This window comes from Pseudorca crassidens, chromosome 5 (genome assembly GCF_039906515.1).
Source record: "Pseudorca crassidens isolate mPseCra1 chromosome 5, mPseCra1.hap1, whole genome shotgun sequence".
Lineage (NCBI taxonomy): Eukaryota > Metazoa > Chordata > Mammalia > Artiodactyla > Delphinidae > Pseudorca > Pseudorca crassidens.
In genome coordinates, this window is record NC_090300.1 from 32,869,165 (window position 1) to 32,890,400 (window position 21,236).

Here is a 21,236-nt window from a genome sequence, read left to right on the forward strand (position 1 = left end):
CATTAAGATGAGAAATTAAAAATAAGTAACATGGTGGTGAGCTATTTCTCGGGTGGTCAGATTGTTCCCCTCCCATTTTGTTTTGTTTCTATTTTTTTAAATCACCTGTTCACAGAAACAAGCTAAAAATTTTAGGAGTAAGAAGATTTGGGTAAAATTCTCTTTTCTGCTGCCTCCTAACCCCAGCCTCTGAGATGAGCAGCGGTGTAGCGTCCACACGAGCACATGCGAACACACGTACGTGTCCATCCTCCCTGGAAAGATGTATCAACTGCTCAGGTCACTCCCAACTGCTTCCCCTACTTCCCTAGATAGAACTGAATATCCTCGAGGTCAACATACATAGATCCTACTCATCATTTTTAAAAGCTGCGGGATATTCTGTAGTTTGGCAGTGACAAATTTGTTGAAACATTCAGGCGTCCTCTGACTCTGGACAATCACGTTTCCAGCTTTTTTGGTTTGTCACCACAGATAAACATTTCAGGTATAATGCTTTTATAGGAGATGCCTGGAATTGGGGTGGCTGGACCAAAACACATGTAAATTTAGAGTTTTGATAGCCAGCCCCACGCCGGTCATTTCAATCCTCTCTCAGCCCTGAGGCTCTGTGTTCCTCTGAACTGGAAGGAGAGAGAGGTGACTTGACCTGCAGGCCACAGCGGCTGATGCAGCAGACCTCAGGCATGACCCCAGGGGAGCCAAGTGCCAGCTCAGAGTGAGCAGACGGTTCCTGGGTACCGGGGGCCTGGCCATCCGTGCCAGCCTTGGCCCCGCCCACTGCTCCAAACGGGGACTCTGGGTGCATTATGAGGAGCACAGAAAGCAGAGCCCACGGGACACAAACGTTGGGGCCCTCCATGTACCCCCAGAGGGCTGGCGCTCAGGGCTGGGCACTCGGGAGGCGTCTGGGGGGAGGTTTGTGGCAGCGGTGCAGAACGATGGGACTGGTTGCCTGGTACAGTCACCACGTCAGAGTGCAGCGAGGGCGGTGGAAGCAGGGGTACCTGTGCCTCAAGGCCTAGAGCCCTGCGCCCCCAGGCCCAGCATGGCCTTCCTCCTCACCTGCCCAAGAAGTCATCCTTGTCAGGGTCCTCATCGTACAGGTCCACCACCAGGTCCTGCCCAGGGACTTCATACACTATGAACTGGAAGGAAAGAGAGGTGACTTGACCTGCAGGCCACAACGGCTGATGAAGCAGACCTCAAGCACGACCCCAGGGGAGCCAGGTTCCAGCTCTGCCACCTGCCAGCTCGGAGCCCCGGGCAGGTCCTGCCCTTCTCAGTGCCTGGAGAACCGCACCTGTAAGAAGGGAGTGATGCCCTCTCCCGCGGGGTGCGGAGGACTAGAGGCAGCTTGTGCAAGCCCGTGGGCAGGGTGGGTGCTCGGGATGCTGGCTGCTGTGTTTTCTGCCCGGGGCTTGCCGCTTCCAGACTGCAGCACTCAAACAGGCTGTGGGCCTGCCCTTCCCACGGTAAGGGTTGTGGCTGGACTTAAGGCAGAACTTCAGGCTCCCGGTGTCTGGCTCTGGGAGGGAAGGCTGAGAGGACTGGGGCAGGACTGCCCCTGATGTTCTTTGATTTGATTTGAAAACTTCCAACAAAGTCGGCTCTGGTTGGGAAGGGACGTAGGAATCTGTCAATAGGCTGGCCCTCCATCAGGGGCCAGAGCAGCCCATCTCTGGAAGCCTGTTCCCGAGGGCCACGCCTGTGGCCGTGTTGCCCGTGGGTGTGTGAGGACCGTGAAGGTAGGGCCCTCCCTTGTTTGGGACAGAACCACCCAGAGTGGAGCCCTGGAGGGCATGGAGAGCAGCTGGGAGCCACTAAGGAGAGCCTCACCTCAAACACCTCGTTCCAGGTGGGGTTCAGGTTCTTATAGATGGTCCTGCTCCGGAAATGCTGCAGGCCGATGCTCACCTTGGCGTAGGGGTCTGACTTGCCTCGGAGTCCTAGGAAGTTGTCCTTCTGGGCCAGCTTTTCTCCCTCCAGCAAGTGGGCTCTGATCACTCCCTGGAAAATGCCCCAGCCCGGGCCTCACAGCTGTTTCTAGGGCCCTCAAAGCCCCCGACATCAGAGCCCAAGCCATCAGCTATCACCCCAGCCCCACCTTACCCTCCCCATCTCTGGACAGGGAGACAGAAGCCAGAGACAACAGCCTCTTGGCCAGGGCCACGCAGCAAGGGACGGCAGGGCCCAGGGCTCTGTCCACTGCACCACGATGCCCGGCCACATTCCCGGCCCTCCCACCCCTCCGTGCCTCCAGCCTGCCCCGTGAAGGGCCCATTCCACCGCGGCCACTTCCTCGTCCTGTGCCAACTGCCACGCCACCCGAGCGGCTTTCCTCCTGCGTTGCAGCCCCTCTCTAGCTTACACGTAGACGGAGGCCCGGTGTCGTTTCTTCCCACTACCCAGGTGTACACACCCCTGTGGCCGCTGCCTGCTGCGGCAGTCGGTCCCTGGGCTTGTAAAGGCCCCAGCACTGAGTCACCCCACTCCCAACACCCTAGGCTATGTCTCAAGTCAGAACAGAGCACAAGAACCAGGAAAAACACAGTTCAGGGGGCCAGTAGGCCTCTGGCCTAGAACTATTTCTTTTAAATATCAGTAAATACATGTGCATTTGCCCTTTGACCCAGCAATCCCACGTCTAGAAATCTATCCTAAAGACATACTGGCAAACATGAAAAGATATGGACAAGGCTCTTCATGACAGCATAATTGGAAATAACAGAAGACCAGACACAGCTCAGCCATCCATCAGTAGAGAACTGGTTGAATAGATGCGGTACATTCACGTGGTGGAGTACCACGTACCACACTGTCGTGGGGTGACCCTCATGACACATGCATGATAACAGCAAGGTGAGGAGAGCTGTGGCCTGCTGCCGTCCATCCAAGAAAGGGGGACTATGCGTGTAATCAGATGCGTACCCACAGCCATCATACGTGTATGTGCTCATATTAGAAAACAAATAATGAAAAATACTGGAGGAGGAGGGACTAGGTGGTAGAAGCTAGACTCCTTAAAGTACAATTTGTTTTTCACACTGGCCTTTAGAAGTGTGCAAATATTTTACATGATTGTAAAAGGAAGTTAAGGTAAAAATTAAACTCTAGAAACAGAAAATGGAAGGAAATCAATGTAAATATTCACGGCCAGTTGTCACAGACACACAGAGAGGAACTATTCCAAGTGAGTTTAAATTGTAGCCACTTGACAGTACATCTCTAGTGGGATATGCCCTAAGGACAGAATGTCTGCAGTAGCTATGATGTAGGTGACGGTGCTGTACTGAGACTGCTAGATGCACAGTGTGGGGTAAGGGCCGTGCATCACCCGTGTGGCCTGATGCCTCACACCTGGCTCTGATGGTAAAAATAGGCACTTTCCCCTCTCCTGAGGCCCTGAGCCCCATGGCCAGGGCACCTTCTGCAGGGAGGCCATGTGGCTGTCCTCCTGAGGACAGCGCTGAGGGCTGGCCCCCTCCTCAGGGGCCTTCTGAGCTCCCAGGACGGGCGGGGGCAGTGGGGCTGAGCACCCAAGGAAGCCCCACGTCCTGGCTCCTTCCCAGAAGACGTAAGCATTCTTCCTGCCACCAAAGGATGGAATGGGAGCCTCCTGTCCCTGAAGGGAGAATGGGAGGCTCCTGGAGTTTCCTGGGAGCGAGTGTGACTGCCCACCGTCCCCAACACAGGCCGCATGGGGGGACCAGGATCCAGGAAGGAATGCTCCCTGGGCTTTTTCCCTCCCAAGATGGGTGACTTTGGGCAAGTCATTCAACCTTCCTGAGACTCAGTCTTTGCCCCATAAAATAGGATGCCAGGCCCTCATAGGGCGGAAGTGAGCATCGCCATCTGAGGGTGCATCTCCCTGGCCCGTCTGTCCCTCAGCTCTGGGCCCAGCGCTCTGCGGCCCGTGCGGGTACTCACGCAGGGCAGAGGGAAGCGCAGGTTGGTCAGGTCCAGCCCCTTCTTCACGGGCACAGTCACACGGTTGGGCAGCACCAGGTGGGCAGCGATGAGGTCCTCCAGCAGGCTGTCTGACACCTCACTGGGGACAGTGGGCACGCAAAGCTGTGGAGGGCGGCACCACCTCCCCCGGGCCGCCTGCCTGTCCGCCCATCCCTGGAGCTGGAACCAGGAGCAGAGCTTGGGGCCAGGTGGGCCCATCTCGGGACAGAGCAGCCCTGACCCCAGCCTGCCTGGATGGGGGGTCAGGGGGAGGATGTAGGGTGTACACTTTGACCGCCCCTCAGCCCCCCCACCCCAATCCTGCTTTGTTCTCTGAGGCATCACAGCATGGTAGCCAAGAACGAGGACATGGATCCTGGGTTAGAATCTTGGCTCTGTCACCCACAAGCTGCGTGACCTTGGAAAGCTGCTGATCTCTCCAGACCTTAGTTTCCTCATCTCTAAAATGGGGATAATTATGCCTACTTCCTGGGGTTGTTATGAGGATGAGTTAATACGTGTGAAGTGCTGAGAACAGTGCTTAGTGCCCAGTAAATGCCAGGTACGTGTTCACTGTTGTAGCCCTTCTACTCTCTGACATCACCTTGAAATCCTCCTTCTTTATTGCCTGACTCTATCTCGCCAGTAGAGGGAGACAGGGGCAGTGGGCCGGCACGCAGTAGGTGCTCAGGAAATATCTTCTAAGTGAAAGAATGCATGACTGGATTCTCTGCGCCCAGGGGGCGAAGATCAGTGGGAATGTCCCCAGTGAGGGAGTGAGTGGTCGTCCCTGCAGGTGGGGACAGCTGCTGGGCCTCGCGAGCCAGCCAGGGGCTACCCTGGATGGTCCACTGTCCCTCCCTCCTGGGAGGTGTGTCCACACGGGGCTGGAGCCCTTCTCTGCTCCTCTCAGGGGCCTGAGGCTCTGAGCGCAGCACCACACTGGCCCCAGGAAGGTGGGTTGCCCAGACCAGCTCCTCCTCACTGGCCTCTGCTGTGACAGCTGCCCCCTCCCATGCCAGTGTCTGTGTCTGGGCGGGAGCCACTTGGGCTTCTCACACACACTTGGGTCGGGGAGAGAGTGGATGTGGACAAGGAGGACACTCGTGTGTATCCACACCCACTGTGCCAGCACTGCACGTACCTGACTGTTCTCCCAGGGGCCTCAAGACAGAGGAACCAGGCTCCCTATTTACTGAGGAAGAGCCCAGAGAGGTGAAGTCACTTGTCCAAAGGCACACAGTGGCTGAGGGGGGGCCAGGAGGCTGGTCTGGCTGGCCTGGTTCCAGAGCCTGCACTCGCCCCTCATTAGCCCACGGGGCCTCCTCTAGGACACCTCACCTGATGGTGTCACTCCAAACACACCAATGCTATCCCCCTGGAGGGGGCAGCTGCCCACCCCTCTCCTCGTGCAGAGAGGGAGAGGGAGGGCACAGCCACGGTGTGGTTCCCATCACTGGCTGCACGGCCCGGAGGGCCCCACCTTGGGCCTGCCTGGCGGTTTGCACAGGCACTTACCTGATTCCTGGCACATCCAGCAGGTTGGTCAGGCCTGTCCAGTTGATCTGCAGGTGCTGCAGGGGCAGAGGGAGGCCGTTAGGCTGGAAGGAACCAGAAGCCCAGGCTGAGAACCCTCTGCCAAGGGCCCGGGCCCTGCCCCCGCCCCCACTCCCATGGAGAATTCAGCTGACTGGGGGGCGGTGCCCTCTGCGGGGGGCGAGGCGGGTGACGGCGCCTCCCAGTCCTGCTCAGGACCAGGGCTGTCAGGAGGGCTGCTTCTGCCGGGACCACAGGAGCGGCCCGAGGGCACGGCCACAGGCCAGCCTGGCATCCGAGGGCTCTGAGTTACAGCCTCCTCTCTGTGACCTCAGCCACTTCTCCAGGCTGTTTCCTGGGCTCGGGGAGAGCAGAGTCGAGCACCTCAGGCCGCCTTAGGGAGCACGTGAGATGGGGGGTCCAGGTGGGCTTCGGCAGCGTTCTTGGGCTCAAACCCAGTACCTGGGCCCAGTGGGCGAGCGCCGGCCCACAGGGAGCGGCAAGCCCGCCTCGTCCTGGGGACTCACCGGCTTTTGAAGGAAGAACATGGTCACAGCTCCCACGAAGGGCTTGTCCACCAGGAGGGGCTCCAGGATGAGCCGCAGCGTGCCCTGCAGCTGGATGGCACAGAGGGCCGGGAGGGACCTCAGCCGCCCTTCCTCCCAAACCTGCTCTGCTCCTTCATGCCCAAGCCATCCCCAGATGTCAGGGCCACCTGCCGTCACAGCAGGGACCACACTCGGGGAAGAGAAGCCAGCGTGCAGCTTCCACCCCTTTGCCGGTTTCCAAGGGCCACAAGCTGGCCCCCACTGCCCCCCACTGCCTTGCTGCCTGGGGGCTGCAGCCTTGACCATGGCCGGGACCCAGGAGTGCTTTCCAGCTCCAGCTCAGCTCCTCTACTCCTACCATAAAATAGCTCTATCTCCTCCTTCCACCTCAGTTTCTCAGCATCGGCTCTGCACCATTTAATAAAGAGAGCCTCTCACTTCCCAGGGCAGTCGAAGCCTCTCTGGCAGGGGGGTTTGATGAACAGAGGCAGGTGTGGGGCTGTCCTGAGCGGCGGGGTGGTGAAACCAAGCCACCACTTCCTGGCCCTATGATCTCGGACCTGGAGTCCCTTGATTGGTACTAGTCTCTGTGCTTGGTGTCAACACCCCCGCTGTAGCCTCCTCCAGCATAAGCACGCTTCCCCTGCCTTGACCCACAACCTGGAGGCAGTCACGCCGGGCTCCACCCACCTGGATCCCGTTCACACCAGCCTGTAGCTTCTGCAGCTCCACGCTGATCTCACAGTCCCCGATGTAGCTGAAAGTGGGGAGGGAGAAGGAAGGTAGAGAGGAGGGGCAGGTCCACGACTCAGGAGAGGTTGGGAGACTTGCCCAGTGCAGCCCAGCCCAAGCCCAGATGGCCAAGCCTGAGCCCTGCATCACCTGGATGTGGACTCCCTGACAGCCTCGGCTTTTCTCAGCTCTGCGCAGACACTGCCCAGACCCCCCAAGGCAGCCCCCGGGGTCCCCGCACCCAGAGGTCCCACGTGCATCCCCCCCTCTGCCCACGAGGGCAGAGACCTCTGGGCACCACTTCGCCCCACGACACCCCGCAGATGCGAAGGAGGGGGTCTGGGTGTGCACACTGCTATGCCTCTGCCCCATCTCTACCCAGGCCTCTTCCCCAGGGACACAGAGCAGCCCCGCAGCCTCCATCCACCATTCATGCAGGCTGTTGCTGGGGGTGGTGGTGAGGTGGGCACAGTAACAAGTTCTCAGAAGCCTGAGTTCAGCTGGCAACTCCTGCCATGCGATGGGCACAGGAAGCCCAGAATGGGTGCCCTTGAAAGTAGAGAGCAGAGACCCCATCAAAAGACTGAAGGAGATGCAGAGGGACAGGGTGGCCATCAAATATCTGCATGGCACAGGCAGAGGAGCTAGACGTCACAGAAATGCTGAGTGTCCCCTGGAAGGGCAGGGGGAACTCAGGGACCCCAGGGGCTCCCTGAGATGACTGGAAAGCTGGGCGCGTGGGCTAGATGACCTTGACGTGCCCCAACTATTCACACAGGATCTTGTGGCAGAGCCTTGGGGCCGGGAGGGCCCAATTGCCATTACCATCTCAACACACTTGAGACCAGCCCCCATACAGTGATGGGTGTTCTGGAGTTGCCTCCTGTCTTCCCAACATGTTCTCAGCGCCAGCCTCTGGGCTAAGGACAGGAAATACAGAGGCACTGGAAGTGAATGGCAACCTTCTGGAACCTCAGGAGTTTATCCTTGGTCCTTTAAGCACAGTTCAAATCCCACCACCTCCAGGAAGACTTCCTGGATTGAATCTCCATTCTCTCTAACTCAAGCCTATTACAAACCTCATTCAAAAGGGATGCCCCTGCCCGACACACTGAACAAGTCACTTCTGTGTCTTTGCATCCTTTAGTTTTTCTGAGGTACCACAGAGCCCAGTTCTCCTGCTGGCCTTTCACAGCCTGTGCTCGGAGCTCCCTGGGTTGCACCACAAGTCCCTACATTTTCTCATCACACTTGCTTTCTCTTGCTACATCCTCTCTGAGACAGCTGGTCTGACCCTCCAGGTGACCTGGCCTCTAAGAAAGCTCTGTTGCCCAGGCCTTGGTACCCAAAACACGCCTGGTGCCTGGTCTATGGGAGAAGCCAGGCCTGGGCTGAGGGCTCAGACAGTAGTGGCTCCCCTGGGACCATCCGTTCTCTTGCCACTCCTCCCCATCCCAGCAGGGACCTTGTGCTCCAGCCCAGGGGGATGAAGGGGCATATGTGCTGTGAGGGGCTTTCACACCCCAAATGAGTGTTTCCCTGCAACTCCATCTTCAACCTGGCTCTTCCCACAGTGTTCTCCCGCCTCCACACCTGGCCCCAGCGGCACGAGGTCTCACCAGATCTGCAGGTCCAGGACCACCTGTCTCCGGTTGCACTTGTTAGTGTGCACCTTGATGCCGTTGATCCTGGGGCACTGGAAGAGATGCCAGAGGACTGGGTCAGCAGGGGTCTTGCAGGCAGGGGACAGGGGTTGGGGTGCTGCTGGCTCCCTGCCCAGAGCTGGGCTTTGTCCACAACAACCAGCATGACCACTGCACTCCCGGGATGAGGCATGAAAGCAGAAGTCCACCCTGCAGTCCCTGCCCATCCTCGGCACCCTGACACCTCCCTCTCCAAACAAACAAAAATTTTTCATAATAAAATGTTGGAGAAAAAAATTCAATCGACCACACTAGAGGAAAGATTCTATTATCCTTCTATTCTCTCCATGGAAAGTGATGCTTACAAATGCACTGTCACATGCAAAGGTTATCAAAGAGTATGGAGCCAAAAATGCAGGAGCAAAAGTATTACAGGGATATCTTGAACAGTTCATTTAAATGATTATGTAACTTTTCCCAGAGTTTGTGATATGTGTGATATGTCAGCTTTTGTAAAAGTACAACTTGTTGTGATTTATTTTCTCATACGTTCTCATATTTATTCAACATTCATTTTTGACCTGGTTTTACACTTTAAGTTTAAAATTCTTTTTCTTTGCCCTGGCCGCCTCCTCCCCGAGCTGTGTGGATGAAAGGCTCTTGGTGCTGCAGCCAGGAGTCAGTGCTATGCCTCTGAGGTGGGAGAACCAACTTCAGGACACTGGTCCACAAGAGACCTCCCAGCTCCACGTAATATCAAATGGCGAAAATCTCCCAAAGATCTTCATCTCAACACTAACACCCAGCTTCACTCAAAGACCAGCAAGCTACAGTGCTGGACACCCTATGCCAAACAACTAGCAAGACAGGAACATAACCCCACCCATTAGCAGAGAGGCTGCCTAAAATCATAATAAGTCCACAGACACCCCAAAACACACCACCAGACGTGGACCTGCCCACCAGAAAGACAAGATCCAGCCTCATCCACCAAAACACAGGCACTAGTCCCCTCCACCAGGAAGCCTACACAACCCATTGAACCAACTTTAGCCACTGGGGACAGACACCGAAAACAATGGGAACTACGAAATTGCAGACTGCAAAAAGGAGACCCCAAACACAGTAAGATAAGCAAAATGAGAAGACAGAAAAACACACAGCAGATGAAGGAGCAAGATAAAAACCCACCAGACCTAACAAATGAAGAGGAAATAAGCAGTCTACCTGAAAAAGAATTCAGAATAATGATAGTAAAGATGATCCAAAATCTTGGAAATAGAATAGACAAAATGCAAGAAACATTTAACAAGGACCTAGAAGAACTAAAGATGAAACAAGCAATGATGAACAACACAATAAATGAAATTAAAAATACTCTAGAAGGGATCAATAGCAGAATAACAGAGGCAGAAGAACGGATAAGTGACCTGGAAGATAAAATAGTGGAAATAACTACTGCAGAGCAGAATAAAGAAAAAAGAATGAAAAGAACTGAGGACAGTCTCAGAGACCTCTAGGACAATATTAAATGCACCAACATTCGAATTATAGGGGTTCCAGAAGAAGAAGAGAAAAAGAAAGGGACTGAGAAAATATTTGAAGAGATTATAGTTGAAAACTTCCCTAATATGGGAAAGGAAGTAGTTCATCAAGTCCAGGAAGCAGAGAGAGTCCCATACAGGATAAATCCAAGGAGAAACACGCCAAGACACATATTAATCAAACTGTCAAAAATTAAATACAAAGAAAACATATTAAAAGCAGCAAGGGAAAAACAACAAATAACACACAAGGGAATCCCCATAAGGTTAACGGCTGATCTTTCAGCAGAAACTCTGCAAGCCAGAAGGGACAAGCAGGACATATTTAAAGTGATGAAGGAGAAAGACCTACAACCAAGATTACTCTACCCAGCAAGGATCTCATTCAGATTGGATGGAGAAATTAAAACCTTTACAGACAAGCAAAAGCTGAGAGAGTTCAGCACCACGAAACCACCTTTACAACAAATGCTAAAGGATCTTCTCTAGGCAAGAAACACAAGAGAAGAAAAAGACCTATAATAACAAACCAAAAACAATTAAGAAAATGGGAATAGGAACATACATATCGATAATTACCTTAAATGTAAATGGATTAAATGCTCCCACCAAAAGACACAGACTGGCTGAATGGATACAAAAACAAGACCCATATATATGCTGTCTACAAGAGACCCACTTCAGACCTAGGGACACATACAGGCTGAAAGTGAGGGGATGGAAAAAGATATTCCATGCAAATGGAAACCAAAAGAAAGCTGGAGTAGCAATTCTCATATCAGACAAAATAGAGTTTAAGATAAAGACTATTAGAAGAGACAAAGAAGGACACTACATAATGATCAAGGGATCGATCCAAGAAGAAGATATAACAATTGTAAATATCTATGCACCCAACATAGGAGTACCTCAATACATAAGGCAAATACTAACAGCCCTAAAAGGGGAAATCGACAGTAACACATTCATAGTAGGGGACTTTAACACCCCACTTTCACCAATGGACAGATCATCCAAAATGAAAATAAATAAGGAGACACAACCTTTAAATGATACATTAAACAAGATGGACTTAATTGATATTTAAAGGACATTCCATCCAGAAACAACAGAATACACATTCTTCTCAAGTGCTCATGGAACATTCTCCAGGATAGATCATATCTTGGGTCACAAATCAAGCCTTGGTAAATTTAAGAATATTGAAATCATATCAAGTATCTTTTCCGACCACAACGCTATGAGGCTAGGTATCAATTACGGGAAGAAATCTGTAAAAAATACAAACACATGGAGGCTAAACAATACTCTACTGAATAACGAAGTGATCACTGAAGAAATCAAAGAGGAAATAAAAAAATACCTAGAAACAAATGACAATGGAGACACGATGACCCAAAACCTATGGGATGCAGCAAAAGCAGTTCTAACAGGGAAGTTTATAGCAATACAATCCTACCTTAAGAAACAGGAAACATCTCAAATAAACAACCTAACCTTGAACCTAAAGCAATTAGAGAAAGAAGAACAAAAAACCCCCAAAGTTAGCAGAAGGAAAGAAATCATAAAGATCAGATCAGAAATAAATGAAAAAGAAATGAAGGAAATGATAGCAAAGATCAATAAAACTAAAAGCTGGTTCTTTGAGAAGATAAACAAGATAGATAAACCATTAGCCAGACTCATCAAGAAATAAAGGGAGAAGGCTCAAATCAATAGAATTAGAAATGAAAAAGGAGAAGTAACAACTGACACTGCAGAAATACAAAAGAACATGAGAGATTACTACAAGCAACTCTATGCCAATAAAATGGACAACCTGGAAGAAATGGACAAATTCTTAGAAATGAACAACCTGCCAAGACTGAATCAGGAAGAAATGGAAAATATGAACAGACCAATCACAAGCACTGAAATTGAAACTATGATTAAAAATCTTCCAACAGGGCTTCTCTGGTGGTGCAGTGGTTGAGAATCTGCCTGCTAATGCAGGGGACACGGGTTTGAGCCCTGGTCTGGGAAGATCCCACATGACTCAGAGCAACTAAGCCCGTGAGCCACAACTACTGAGCCTGTGCGCCTGGAGCCTATGCTCTGCAACAAGAGAGGCTGAGATAGTGAGAGGACCACGCACTACAATGAAGAGTGGCCCCTGCTTGCCACAACTAGAGAAAGCCCTCGCACAGAAATGAAGACCCAACACAGCCAAAAATAAATTTAAAAAAAAAAGTAACTTTAAAAAAAAAAAAAATCTTCCAACAAACAAAAGCCCAGGATCAGATGGCTTCACAGGCGAATTCTTTCAAAAATTTAGAGAAGAGCTAACACCTATCCTTCTCAAACTCTTCCAAAATATAGCAGAGGGAGGAACACTCCCAAACTCATTCTACAAGACCACCATCACCCTGATACCAAAACCAGACAAGGATGTCACAAAGAAAGAAAACTATAGGCCAATATCACTGATGAACATAGATGCAAAAATCCTCAACAAAATACTAGCAAACAGAATCCAACAGCACATTAAAAAGATCATACACCATGATCAAGTGGGGTTTATTCCAGGAATGCAAGGATTCTTCAATATACGCAAATCAATCAAAGTGATACACCATATTAAAAAACTGAAGGAGAAAAACCATATGGTCATCTCAATAAATGCAGAGAAAGCTTTTGACAGAATTCAACACCCATTTATGATAAAAACCCTCCAGGAAGTAGGCATAGAAGGAACTTTCCTCAACATAATAAAGGCCATATATGACAAACCCACAGCCAACATCGTCCTCAATGGTGAAAAGCAAAGCATTTCCACTAAGATCAGGAACAAGACAAGGTTGCCCACTCTCACCACTCTTATTCAACATAGTTTTGGAAGTTTTAGCCACAGCAATCAGAGAAGAAGAGGAAATAAAAGGAATCCAAATCGGAAAAGAAGAAGTAAAGCTGTCACTGTTTGCAGATGACATGATACTATACATAGAGAATCCTAAAGATGCTACCAGAAAACTACTAGAGCTAATCAATGAACTTGGTAAAGTAGCAGGATACAAAATTAATGCACAGAAATCTCTGGCATTCCTATACACTAGTGTTGAAAAATCTGAAAGTGAAATCAAGAAAACACTCGCATTTACCACTGCAACAAAAAGAATAAAATATCTAGGAATAAACCTACCTAAGGAGACAAAAGACCTGTGTGCAGAAAATTATAAGACACTGATGAAAGAAATTAAAGATGATACAAATAGATGGAGAGATATACCATGTTCTTAGATTGGAAGAATCAACATTGTGAAAATGACTCTACTACCCAAAGCAATCTCCAAATTCAATACAATCCCTATCAAACTACCACTGGCATTTTTCACAGAACTAGAACAAAAAATTTCACAATTTGTATGGAAACATAAAAGACCCCGAATAGCCAAAGCAATCTTGAGAACGAAAAACAGAGCTGGAGGAATCAGGCTCCCTTACTTCAGACTATACTACAAAGCTACAGTAATCAAGACAGTATGGTACTGGCACAAAAACAGAAATATAGATCAATGGAACAGGATAGAAAGCCCAGAGATAAACCCATGCACATATGGTCACCTTATTTTTGATAAAGGAGGTAGGAATGTACAGTGGAGAAAGGACAGCCTCTTCAATAAGTGGTGCTGGGAAAACTGGACAGGTACATGTAAAAGTATGAAATTAGATCACTCCCTAACACCATACACAAAAATAAGATCAAAATGGATTAAAGACCTAAATGTAAGGCCAGAAACTATCAAACTCTTAGAGGAAAACATAGGCAGAACACTCTATGACATAAATCACAGCAAGATCCTTTTTGACCCACCTCCTAGAGAAATGGAAATAAAAACAAAAATAAACAAATGGGACCTAATGAAACTTCAAAGCTTTTGCACAGCAAAGGAAACCATAAACAAGACCAAAAGACAACCCTCAGAATGGGAGAAAATATTTGCAAATGAAGCAACTGACAAAGGATTAATCTCCAAAATTTACAAGCAGCTCATGCAGCTCAATAACAAAAAAACAAACAACTCAATCCAAAAATGGGCAGAAGATCTAAATAGACATTTCTCCAAAGAAGATATACAGACTGCCAACAAACACATGAAAGAATGCTCAACATCATTAATCATTAGAGAAATGCAAATCAAAACTACAATGAGATATCATCTCACACCACTCAGAATGGCCATCATCAAAAAATGTAGAAACCGTAAATGCTGGAGAGGGCGTGGAGAAAAGGGAACACTCTTGCACTGCAGGTGGGAATGTGGATTGGTATAGCCACTATGGAGAACAGTATGGAGGTTCCTTAGAAAACTACAAATAGAACTACCATATGACCCAGCAATCCCACTACTGGGCATATATCCTGAGAAAACCATAATTCAAAAAGAGTCATGTACCAAAATGTTCATTGCAGCTCTATTTACAATAGCCAGGAAATGGAAGCAACCTAAGTGTCCATCATCGGATGAATGGATAAAGAAGATGTGGCACATATATACAATGGAATATTACTCAGCCATAAAAAGAAACGAAATTGAGCTGAGGTGGATGGACCTAGAGTCTGTCATACAGAGTGAAGTAAGTCAGAAAGAGAAAGACAAATACCATATGCTAACACATATATATGGAATTTAAGAAAAAAAATGTCATGAAGAACCTAGGGGTAAGACAGGAATAAAGACACAGACCTACTAGAGAATGGACTTGAGGATATGGGGAGGGGGAAGGGTAAGGTGTGACAAAGCGAGAGAGTGGCATGGACATATATACACTACCAAATGTAAAACAGATAGCTAGTGGGAAGCAGCCGCGTGGCACAGGGAGATCAGCTCAATGCTTTGCGACCACCTGGAGGGGTGGGATAGGGAGGGTGGGAGAGAGGGAGACACAAGAGGGAAGAGATATGGGAACATATGTATATGTATAACCGATTCACTTTGTTATAAAGCAGAAAGTAACACACCATTGCAAAGCAATTATACTCCAATAAAGATATAAAAAAAAAATTCTTTTCCTTTAAGAGGGCCCCCAGAATTGTAGAAGCTTTAGGCCACACAGCACCTGGCTTGATGTAGAAGACCAAGAAAAACCAGCAGAAGCCTCGGGAGGAGGAAGGGGCCTGTCACCGACCTGCCCCAGCCTGAAGTCTGCTCCTGGGCTGGGGGCTGGTTTGCGGGCACCTGTGGGAGCTCAGCCAGCCCCAAGACCCCCATCTGCAGAGACCAGCCCTGGAGAAGGCTGCCTACCTGGAGGCCCCACCACAGAGAGGAGGGATTACCACTGTGAGCATTTCCTCTGTGCCAGGCAGGGCGGCCCTGGCTCAGGGCTCACAGTGAGTGTGGGGCGTCAGCCTGGTCAGGTGCCCCACGTGCAGCACTGCTCACCCACCCACGCAGAGTGGCCCTGACGCCAGGCCTGTTAGTCATGCTTCACAACCACCCTTAGAAGTGATTCCTTTCTTTTTACAGATGAGGAAACTGGAGCTCAGAGAGGTTAAGTCACTGGCCCAAGGTCATCGCAGCAGTGAGCAGAGTTGGGCATGGACGTGGGAATCAGAGGAAGCAGGAAACACTCATGGGCGTGAAGGGAGTGGGTGTAGTGAGCGCACTGAGCCTGGCCAAGCCCAGGAAGGTCAGGTGAGGAAGGCCTCTGTGATGCCCCCGCCTTCCCCCGCAGTGGAGAGGAGAGGGATGGGAGAGCTAAGAGGGGTGGGAGGAGCCAGGACACGAAGGGCTTTGAATGCAGGGCCAGAAGCCAGCTATTTCTCCTGCGGGGCTGGGGCATCTGGTCAACTTGCAGGTGCCCCCCCCACCGCCCCCCCCCACCCCCGCCAGGTTTTCGTGACAGGGTGAAAATCATCTCTCAGGATTAGCCACTCCTAGTGAGATGGGAGATGGATGGGTCCCTGGCTGGACAGCTGGTGTTTGTCAAGCGGAGTCAATTTGAAGCTTTGTTTTTCCCCAGACGCTCCAAGGACAAAGTTGGTGGCAAGAGCTGAGCTCTGCTGAAGTAAAGGGATAAGATGACCAGTCCTGAGGTCAAGGAAAACTTCTCCGTCTTCACATGCGCAGGAAGGCTCCTTGGGGGTCAAAAAGGGAGGGGGCGCCCCCCTATAATAAGTGTGGACATGCACCCACAGTCCTCTGCGGTGGGATCCATCTTAGCAAAAAGTTGCGCACGCATCTTGGGGAGGGTCCTAGGACCAGTCAGATGTGGGAAAAGAAATGAGACCATTGGCCAAATGTAAACGGAGACCCGGAAGAACTGCCCTACATAAGACGATTTAACGGCCTCTACGGCCCTCCTCCTCATTAGGGAGGACGCCCACCGCCTTTCTCTCTGGGTGTGTATTTCTGCCTCGATTCTGCCTTAAACAATTTCTCCGCGTGTTCTCTCACATGTTATGCTGTGTCTCTGATAATAAACTTTGTACCTGTTTTTACAGCTTTTGCCTCCTTGAAACATTCTTGCTTTCAAATGGGGGCAAGTGTCAGGGCCACTTTGCTTCTAGCCTATAGCCCCCGGAGGTCTAGTGGTTAGGATTCCTGGTTTTCATCCAGGCTCCCCAGGGCCAATTCCTGGGTCTTAGGGAACTAAGATCTTGCTTCAGGACCGCTCACTGCAGTCTCTCTGACATCACTAGGCCTGCCTGCTTCCGCCACCAGCAAGGGCCCGCTGTCCCACAGGCATCACCACCCAACAAGCAGCCTGGCCGGGCAGGCTCTGCTATGAACACAGCGGTCCGCAAGCTTCCTACCTCTGCCTGCTGAGTTCTTCAAACGCCAACTCAGACATCACCCCTCCCAGAAGTCCTCCCTGACTACCACACTCCCACGCCCCGCCACTGCTGAAGCCACGGGTTCCTCCACGTCGTGCATGCACTGCCATGGGGGTGTCCATCACCCACCAGCTTGTATGTCTGTCTCCACGACAGGACAGGGACCTTCCTGAAGGCAGGGGCACAGCCACACCATCTCTGTGTACAGTGCCTTGCACACGGCCGTGCTCAGGAAGCCATACGTGAGTGAAACAGGGAAAGAACAAATGAGCCAACAGATGCTGGGACGAGCGAGTCCTGGCAGAGCCTGAGTGGCTTCAGCCAGAACCTGCAGGGCTCAGGTAAGCCTGATCTGCCCCCACTCGGGAGGCCAGCGGGGCACACACCCCGGGGCTGGCCGACAGCTCTCCTCAGGCTGGCCTGCCCTCTGCATCTGCTTCTCCTGGAGCTGACCAGATACCAGCGCCTCTGATTTGCGGGGTGATGGAGCTCACAGCGGCTCTGCCTGGGGTATGCATTTTCTGATGATCAAAATAACACTTTTACATCAGTGGGGTACTGAGGGGCAGAAAGAGTGGGGCAAGAGGCTGGAATAGGAAATGCAGCCTAGAATAGGGACATGACATTAGGTGTGTTCAACACACACACTTTTATCCTGGGTCACCAAGTATCTTCACAGAACTAGCCTGGGCTTATAACACGGATAGCCAGCATCAACCAATAGGTAGAGAATTAGTCACTGCTTTGAGGCACTGACTATCCCACTCCACCGTGGTGAGTTCTCCCCAGCTGATGCTGAGGCTAGGAAGCGTGACTTGTACGTCTTTGTGTCAGGCTGGCTTCCACCACCACATGGCATGTTCTCTAAATTTTGCTTAAGAAGGGTGGAATTATTTCCCACCTCTCCTTTACCTTTTCTCTGAGCCAGGCTTCCCCAGAACCTGTAGAGATGGTGGTGATGGGACTAGGGGCTGAGGGGTTTAGCCTGAGGCCGAGAGGCTGGGAAGTGCAGGTGGGGAATGGGCCCCCTGTGAGTGACCCCTGGCAGGGGCTGGAGAAAAGCCTGCACCGTAGGCCGGCTGCCCTGCCCGAGACAGCACTGACCTTCTGTCCGAAGTAGAGCTTGGAGAAGGTGAAGGTCCTCAGGTGCACGTTCTTCTCCCGGATCTTGGGCTCGAGTTTCTCCCGGAACTTGTTTTCTATGATCATGCTTAGGTAGGGCCAGATGTGGGAGATGACCTGGGAGGACAGGAAGGGGCCTTTGGTGGTCAGGTCTGTGCCCCCTGCCCCAGACCCATGGCTGCTCAGGGTGGCCCTTATGCTGCAGCACCCATCTGCCTGCCCGACCCCCTATCCCATCTACCCACCTATCCGTCCATCTGTCCATCAGACATCGGATAACTACAGCCGTGGTTCTCACTCTTACAGTTAGATCCCAAGATTTGCTGTCATTTCGCAGCCCACCATGAAATAGTCACCCGCTAAACTTAACATGATGAGGCCCTTTAGTTCTGTGCTAAAACATAAGCTACCTGAACAACACTGTGGTGTAAACAAGAAGTAGCACGTGCCAGAGGTTTAAGAAGAAAAGAAAAGAAAAAAAAAGCCACAGAAGAGAAATTTAAGTTGTTTCCTGTGGATTTAATTTTTTTTCTAGCAATCGGGGAAGGCTGCCTGTAGCTGAGTTCTGCAGCAGGATGACTCATGGTGCTGGGAACCAAGGGTAGGACCTGGGGAGAGGGAAGGTGGTGGAGAGATGGAACCTGGTGGCAGAAGATGGTGAGCAGATGGTAAGGAGCGGGGAGAGGGAGTTGGTGGGGGGGAGAGCAGCCCATATGTTCTGTTTGGGGCAAAGGCCTCTTCCATCTCTGGGACTTGGGCCTTAGTTTAAAGATGCAGCTCCTCCTTTACAAACCCTAATCAGAGGAGCCTAAAGGAAGTGCGGTTTCAGGGTTTAACGCCCCTATCCCTCTCAGGCCTCGATGAGCCAGGCATTGTGGTGTTTTAATTATCTCATTAATACTCACAACAACCCCATGAGGCAGGGACCATCATTATTCCCATCGCACAAAGGAGGGGACCAACTCTGAGACGTTAGGCAACCTGCTCGAGGTTGCACAGCCAGTGCCGCCAGATCCGGGCTGGGAACCAGGCGAAACCCTGGTTCCCTGATCACCAGGCTGCTTCGGTGATCAGGAGCTGCTGTCAACTCCCGAATCACTGCCTTCCTCTCCCCAGGATGCGCTGATCTCGGCCTGGTGGGCCTGCATTTTGCTCTGTGCTTCTCTGTACTTTTAAGTTTTCTGCTGTGGCCATGCATTAATTTCACAATAAAAAATAGTTTCTTTTTAGAAAAGAAAGTCATTGGTGATGAGAAGAACCCGGAGGGTGGGAAGAGCAAGCGACAGGCAGAAGGCCCCCACCCCAGCGACTAAGGGCCATCTCTGCTCCTCCCCGGGCAGGGCTCCCACCAGGACCGCCTTGTCCACGCGCTGCCCGCCCCGTCCAGGCTTCGGGTGACTCAGCCAGGGCTGCAAGGGAAGACGAAGCCTGGAGTGAGGCCGGTGCCCCCAGGCCCACCCTGGCCTTACCTTGTTGGCCCACTCGACCCGCTCCACGTCCAGGAAGTGGATCTAGGGAACAGAAGCCCCGAGGGGAAGTTAGACTTGAGACCTGCCCGCCCTGCGGAAACAGGCGGGTTCCCACTCCCAAGCACAGAGCTGCACTGACCTACCCTGGAAACTGGAAGCTGGCCTGTCCTCAAGGAGTGCAGCAGGCGGCCAGGCGGGGGGACAACCAGCCTGAAGGCGCCCACGTGCAGCCTGACACTGACCTGACCTTGGCCGCCAGCTCCTGGCTCAGGAGGCACAGAGGGGCAGTTCTGCCGCGACCTTCCGCCCTCCCCTCGCCCCTAGCCCACCTTCCCAGTGGAAGCGCAGAACCCCAACCCAGGCCTTCCCCAGGGTGACACCCGAGTTTGCTTCTTGCAGATTCTGTCCCCCTTATTCCCTTTAATGACACAAGTAATCATAGCCCCTGTAGAAAAAATTAGCAAATACAGCTAAACGAAAGGGAAAAGCTTTTATGAGAGAACGCCGCCCGGTGATAGCTGTCATTACCAAGTTGATGCGTTTCCTTCCAGTCTTTTCCAGAAACCAGTATGTGCAGTTTTCACAGAAATTGAGGTCACAGTGCTTTTTTGCAGGCTGCTTTTTTCACTTAATATATTGTGATTGTGCTGACTCCAGAGGTAACTGGTGCCAATATAAAAGGCCAAAAGGGGCACCATGTTGTTTCCAGGGGCAACTGGGGAGTGGACGTGCCCCTCCTTGGCTCTCGGCCCCCCCCCAAGCCCCCCCCGTCCCCGGCAGGGAGGCCCCTGTGCCAGATCCTATGGTCACAGCACAGCTCCCTCCAGGGCCTGCTGGGTGAGTCCCGCCACATCCCTTGGGTGGGGGGTGGGGCGGGGTCCCTGAGGGGAATTGACAATCCTGTCGCCTAACCATCGCGTAACCTGATTCTGAGGGTGCTGAACCCCCTCCCCACAAGTCTCAGTCTCGGAATATGTCTGCTGAGTGCACTACCCACCCCTCACGAGGGCCGCCCCTGCACCACCACCAGGGTTTTCTGGGATGGACAGCGTAAGAGTGTATGGGTGCCTGGCACAGAACACGGATCAGTAAAACGGAAGGGACGGCCATCACTATCACCGTGCCGCAAGTCCCCGGAGGACGAGGCCAACTCCGGATCAGATCCACGGTGGGCCTGGGACCTCCGAAGGTGGAGAAAGGGCCTGCCCTTCCCACCTGGGGGCTCGGAAGGCACACTGTCCAGGGACTGAGTAAACGCGTCCTGCAGTTCACACACCTGGTGCAGTCCTGCCAAGTGCCAGGCCCTGAGCTAGTTCCGGGGATGCCCCGAGGGCCCAAATGCAGACCTAGGCCTAGGCCACTCGCCCAGGAGGAGACGGAGAGAGATTTCATTCTCTCAGGAGCAGTTTTTAACAGCCTTGACAGTTCAGGGGAGCTCAGTGCTTCTGAGACTCCTGGGACATCACGCCATTCGCCCAGCCTCAGTTTCCCCACCTCTGGGCAGTGTGGCCCATACCAACTTGGAGAAGCGTCTAATATTCCCAGGTGCTGCCAGAAAAATACTGCCTGGTTCCCAGAAGGGGAGCCAGCCCAGCCCAGGAACAGAAGGGAATCATCGGAGGAGTAGGGGGCCAGGAGCCAGGGTCAGCCCGGCCAGTTCACCACACATGCACTGCAGCTGCCCTGGGCCAGGTCCCAAGCTGGGTTCCAGCCAAGTGTAGGGTGAGACCCTTCCATTTCTCCCTATTACACTCACTGCCCAGCACTGAAGTAAAAACTCCTGCACGTGGGTCTGAAACAGACCTCTTTCTCCATGGTGATTGCTCCATTCACCACCCTCTTAGACTTCCCTTCCTCCAGGCAGCCTTTCCAGGTCG

The 21,236-nt window shown here is 51.8% G+C and overlaps 1 protein-coding gene across 4 annotated transcripts in view; it reads right to left on the reverse strand.

The window, feature by feature from the left end:
• Nucleotides 1–21,236, reverse strand: part of ESYT3 (extended synaptotagmin 3) — a 54,670-nt gene that overhangs the window by 17,315 nt on the left and 16,119 nt on the right. For all 4 annotated transcript variants that reach the window (XR_010943502.1, XM_067737697.1, XM_067737698.1 and 1 more), the window contains exons 2-10: nt 19,360–19,401; nt 17,873–18,007; nt 8,387–8,463; nt 6,726–6,792; nt 6,015–6,104; nt 5,470–5,525; nt 3,931–4,051; nt 1,840–2,010; nt 1,066–1,148 (exon numbers count right to left, since the gene is read on the reverse strand). Coding sequence is in view for 3 of the 4 variants with exons in the window: in XM_067737697.1 (XP_067593798.1) it covers nt 1,066–1,148; nt 1,840–2,010; nt 3,931–4,051; nt 5,470–5,525; nt 6,015–6,104; nt 6,726–6,792; nt 8,387–8,463; nt 17,873–18,007; nt 19,360–19,401 (842 nt within the window). In the remaining variant the exon portion in view is untranslated. The remainder of the gene's footprint in view (nt 1–1,065; nt 1,149–1,839; nt 2,011–3,930; nt 4,052–5,469; nt 5,526–6,014; nt 6,105–6,725; nt 6,793–8,386; nt 8,464–17,872; nt 18,008–19,359; nt 19,402–21,236) is intronic.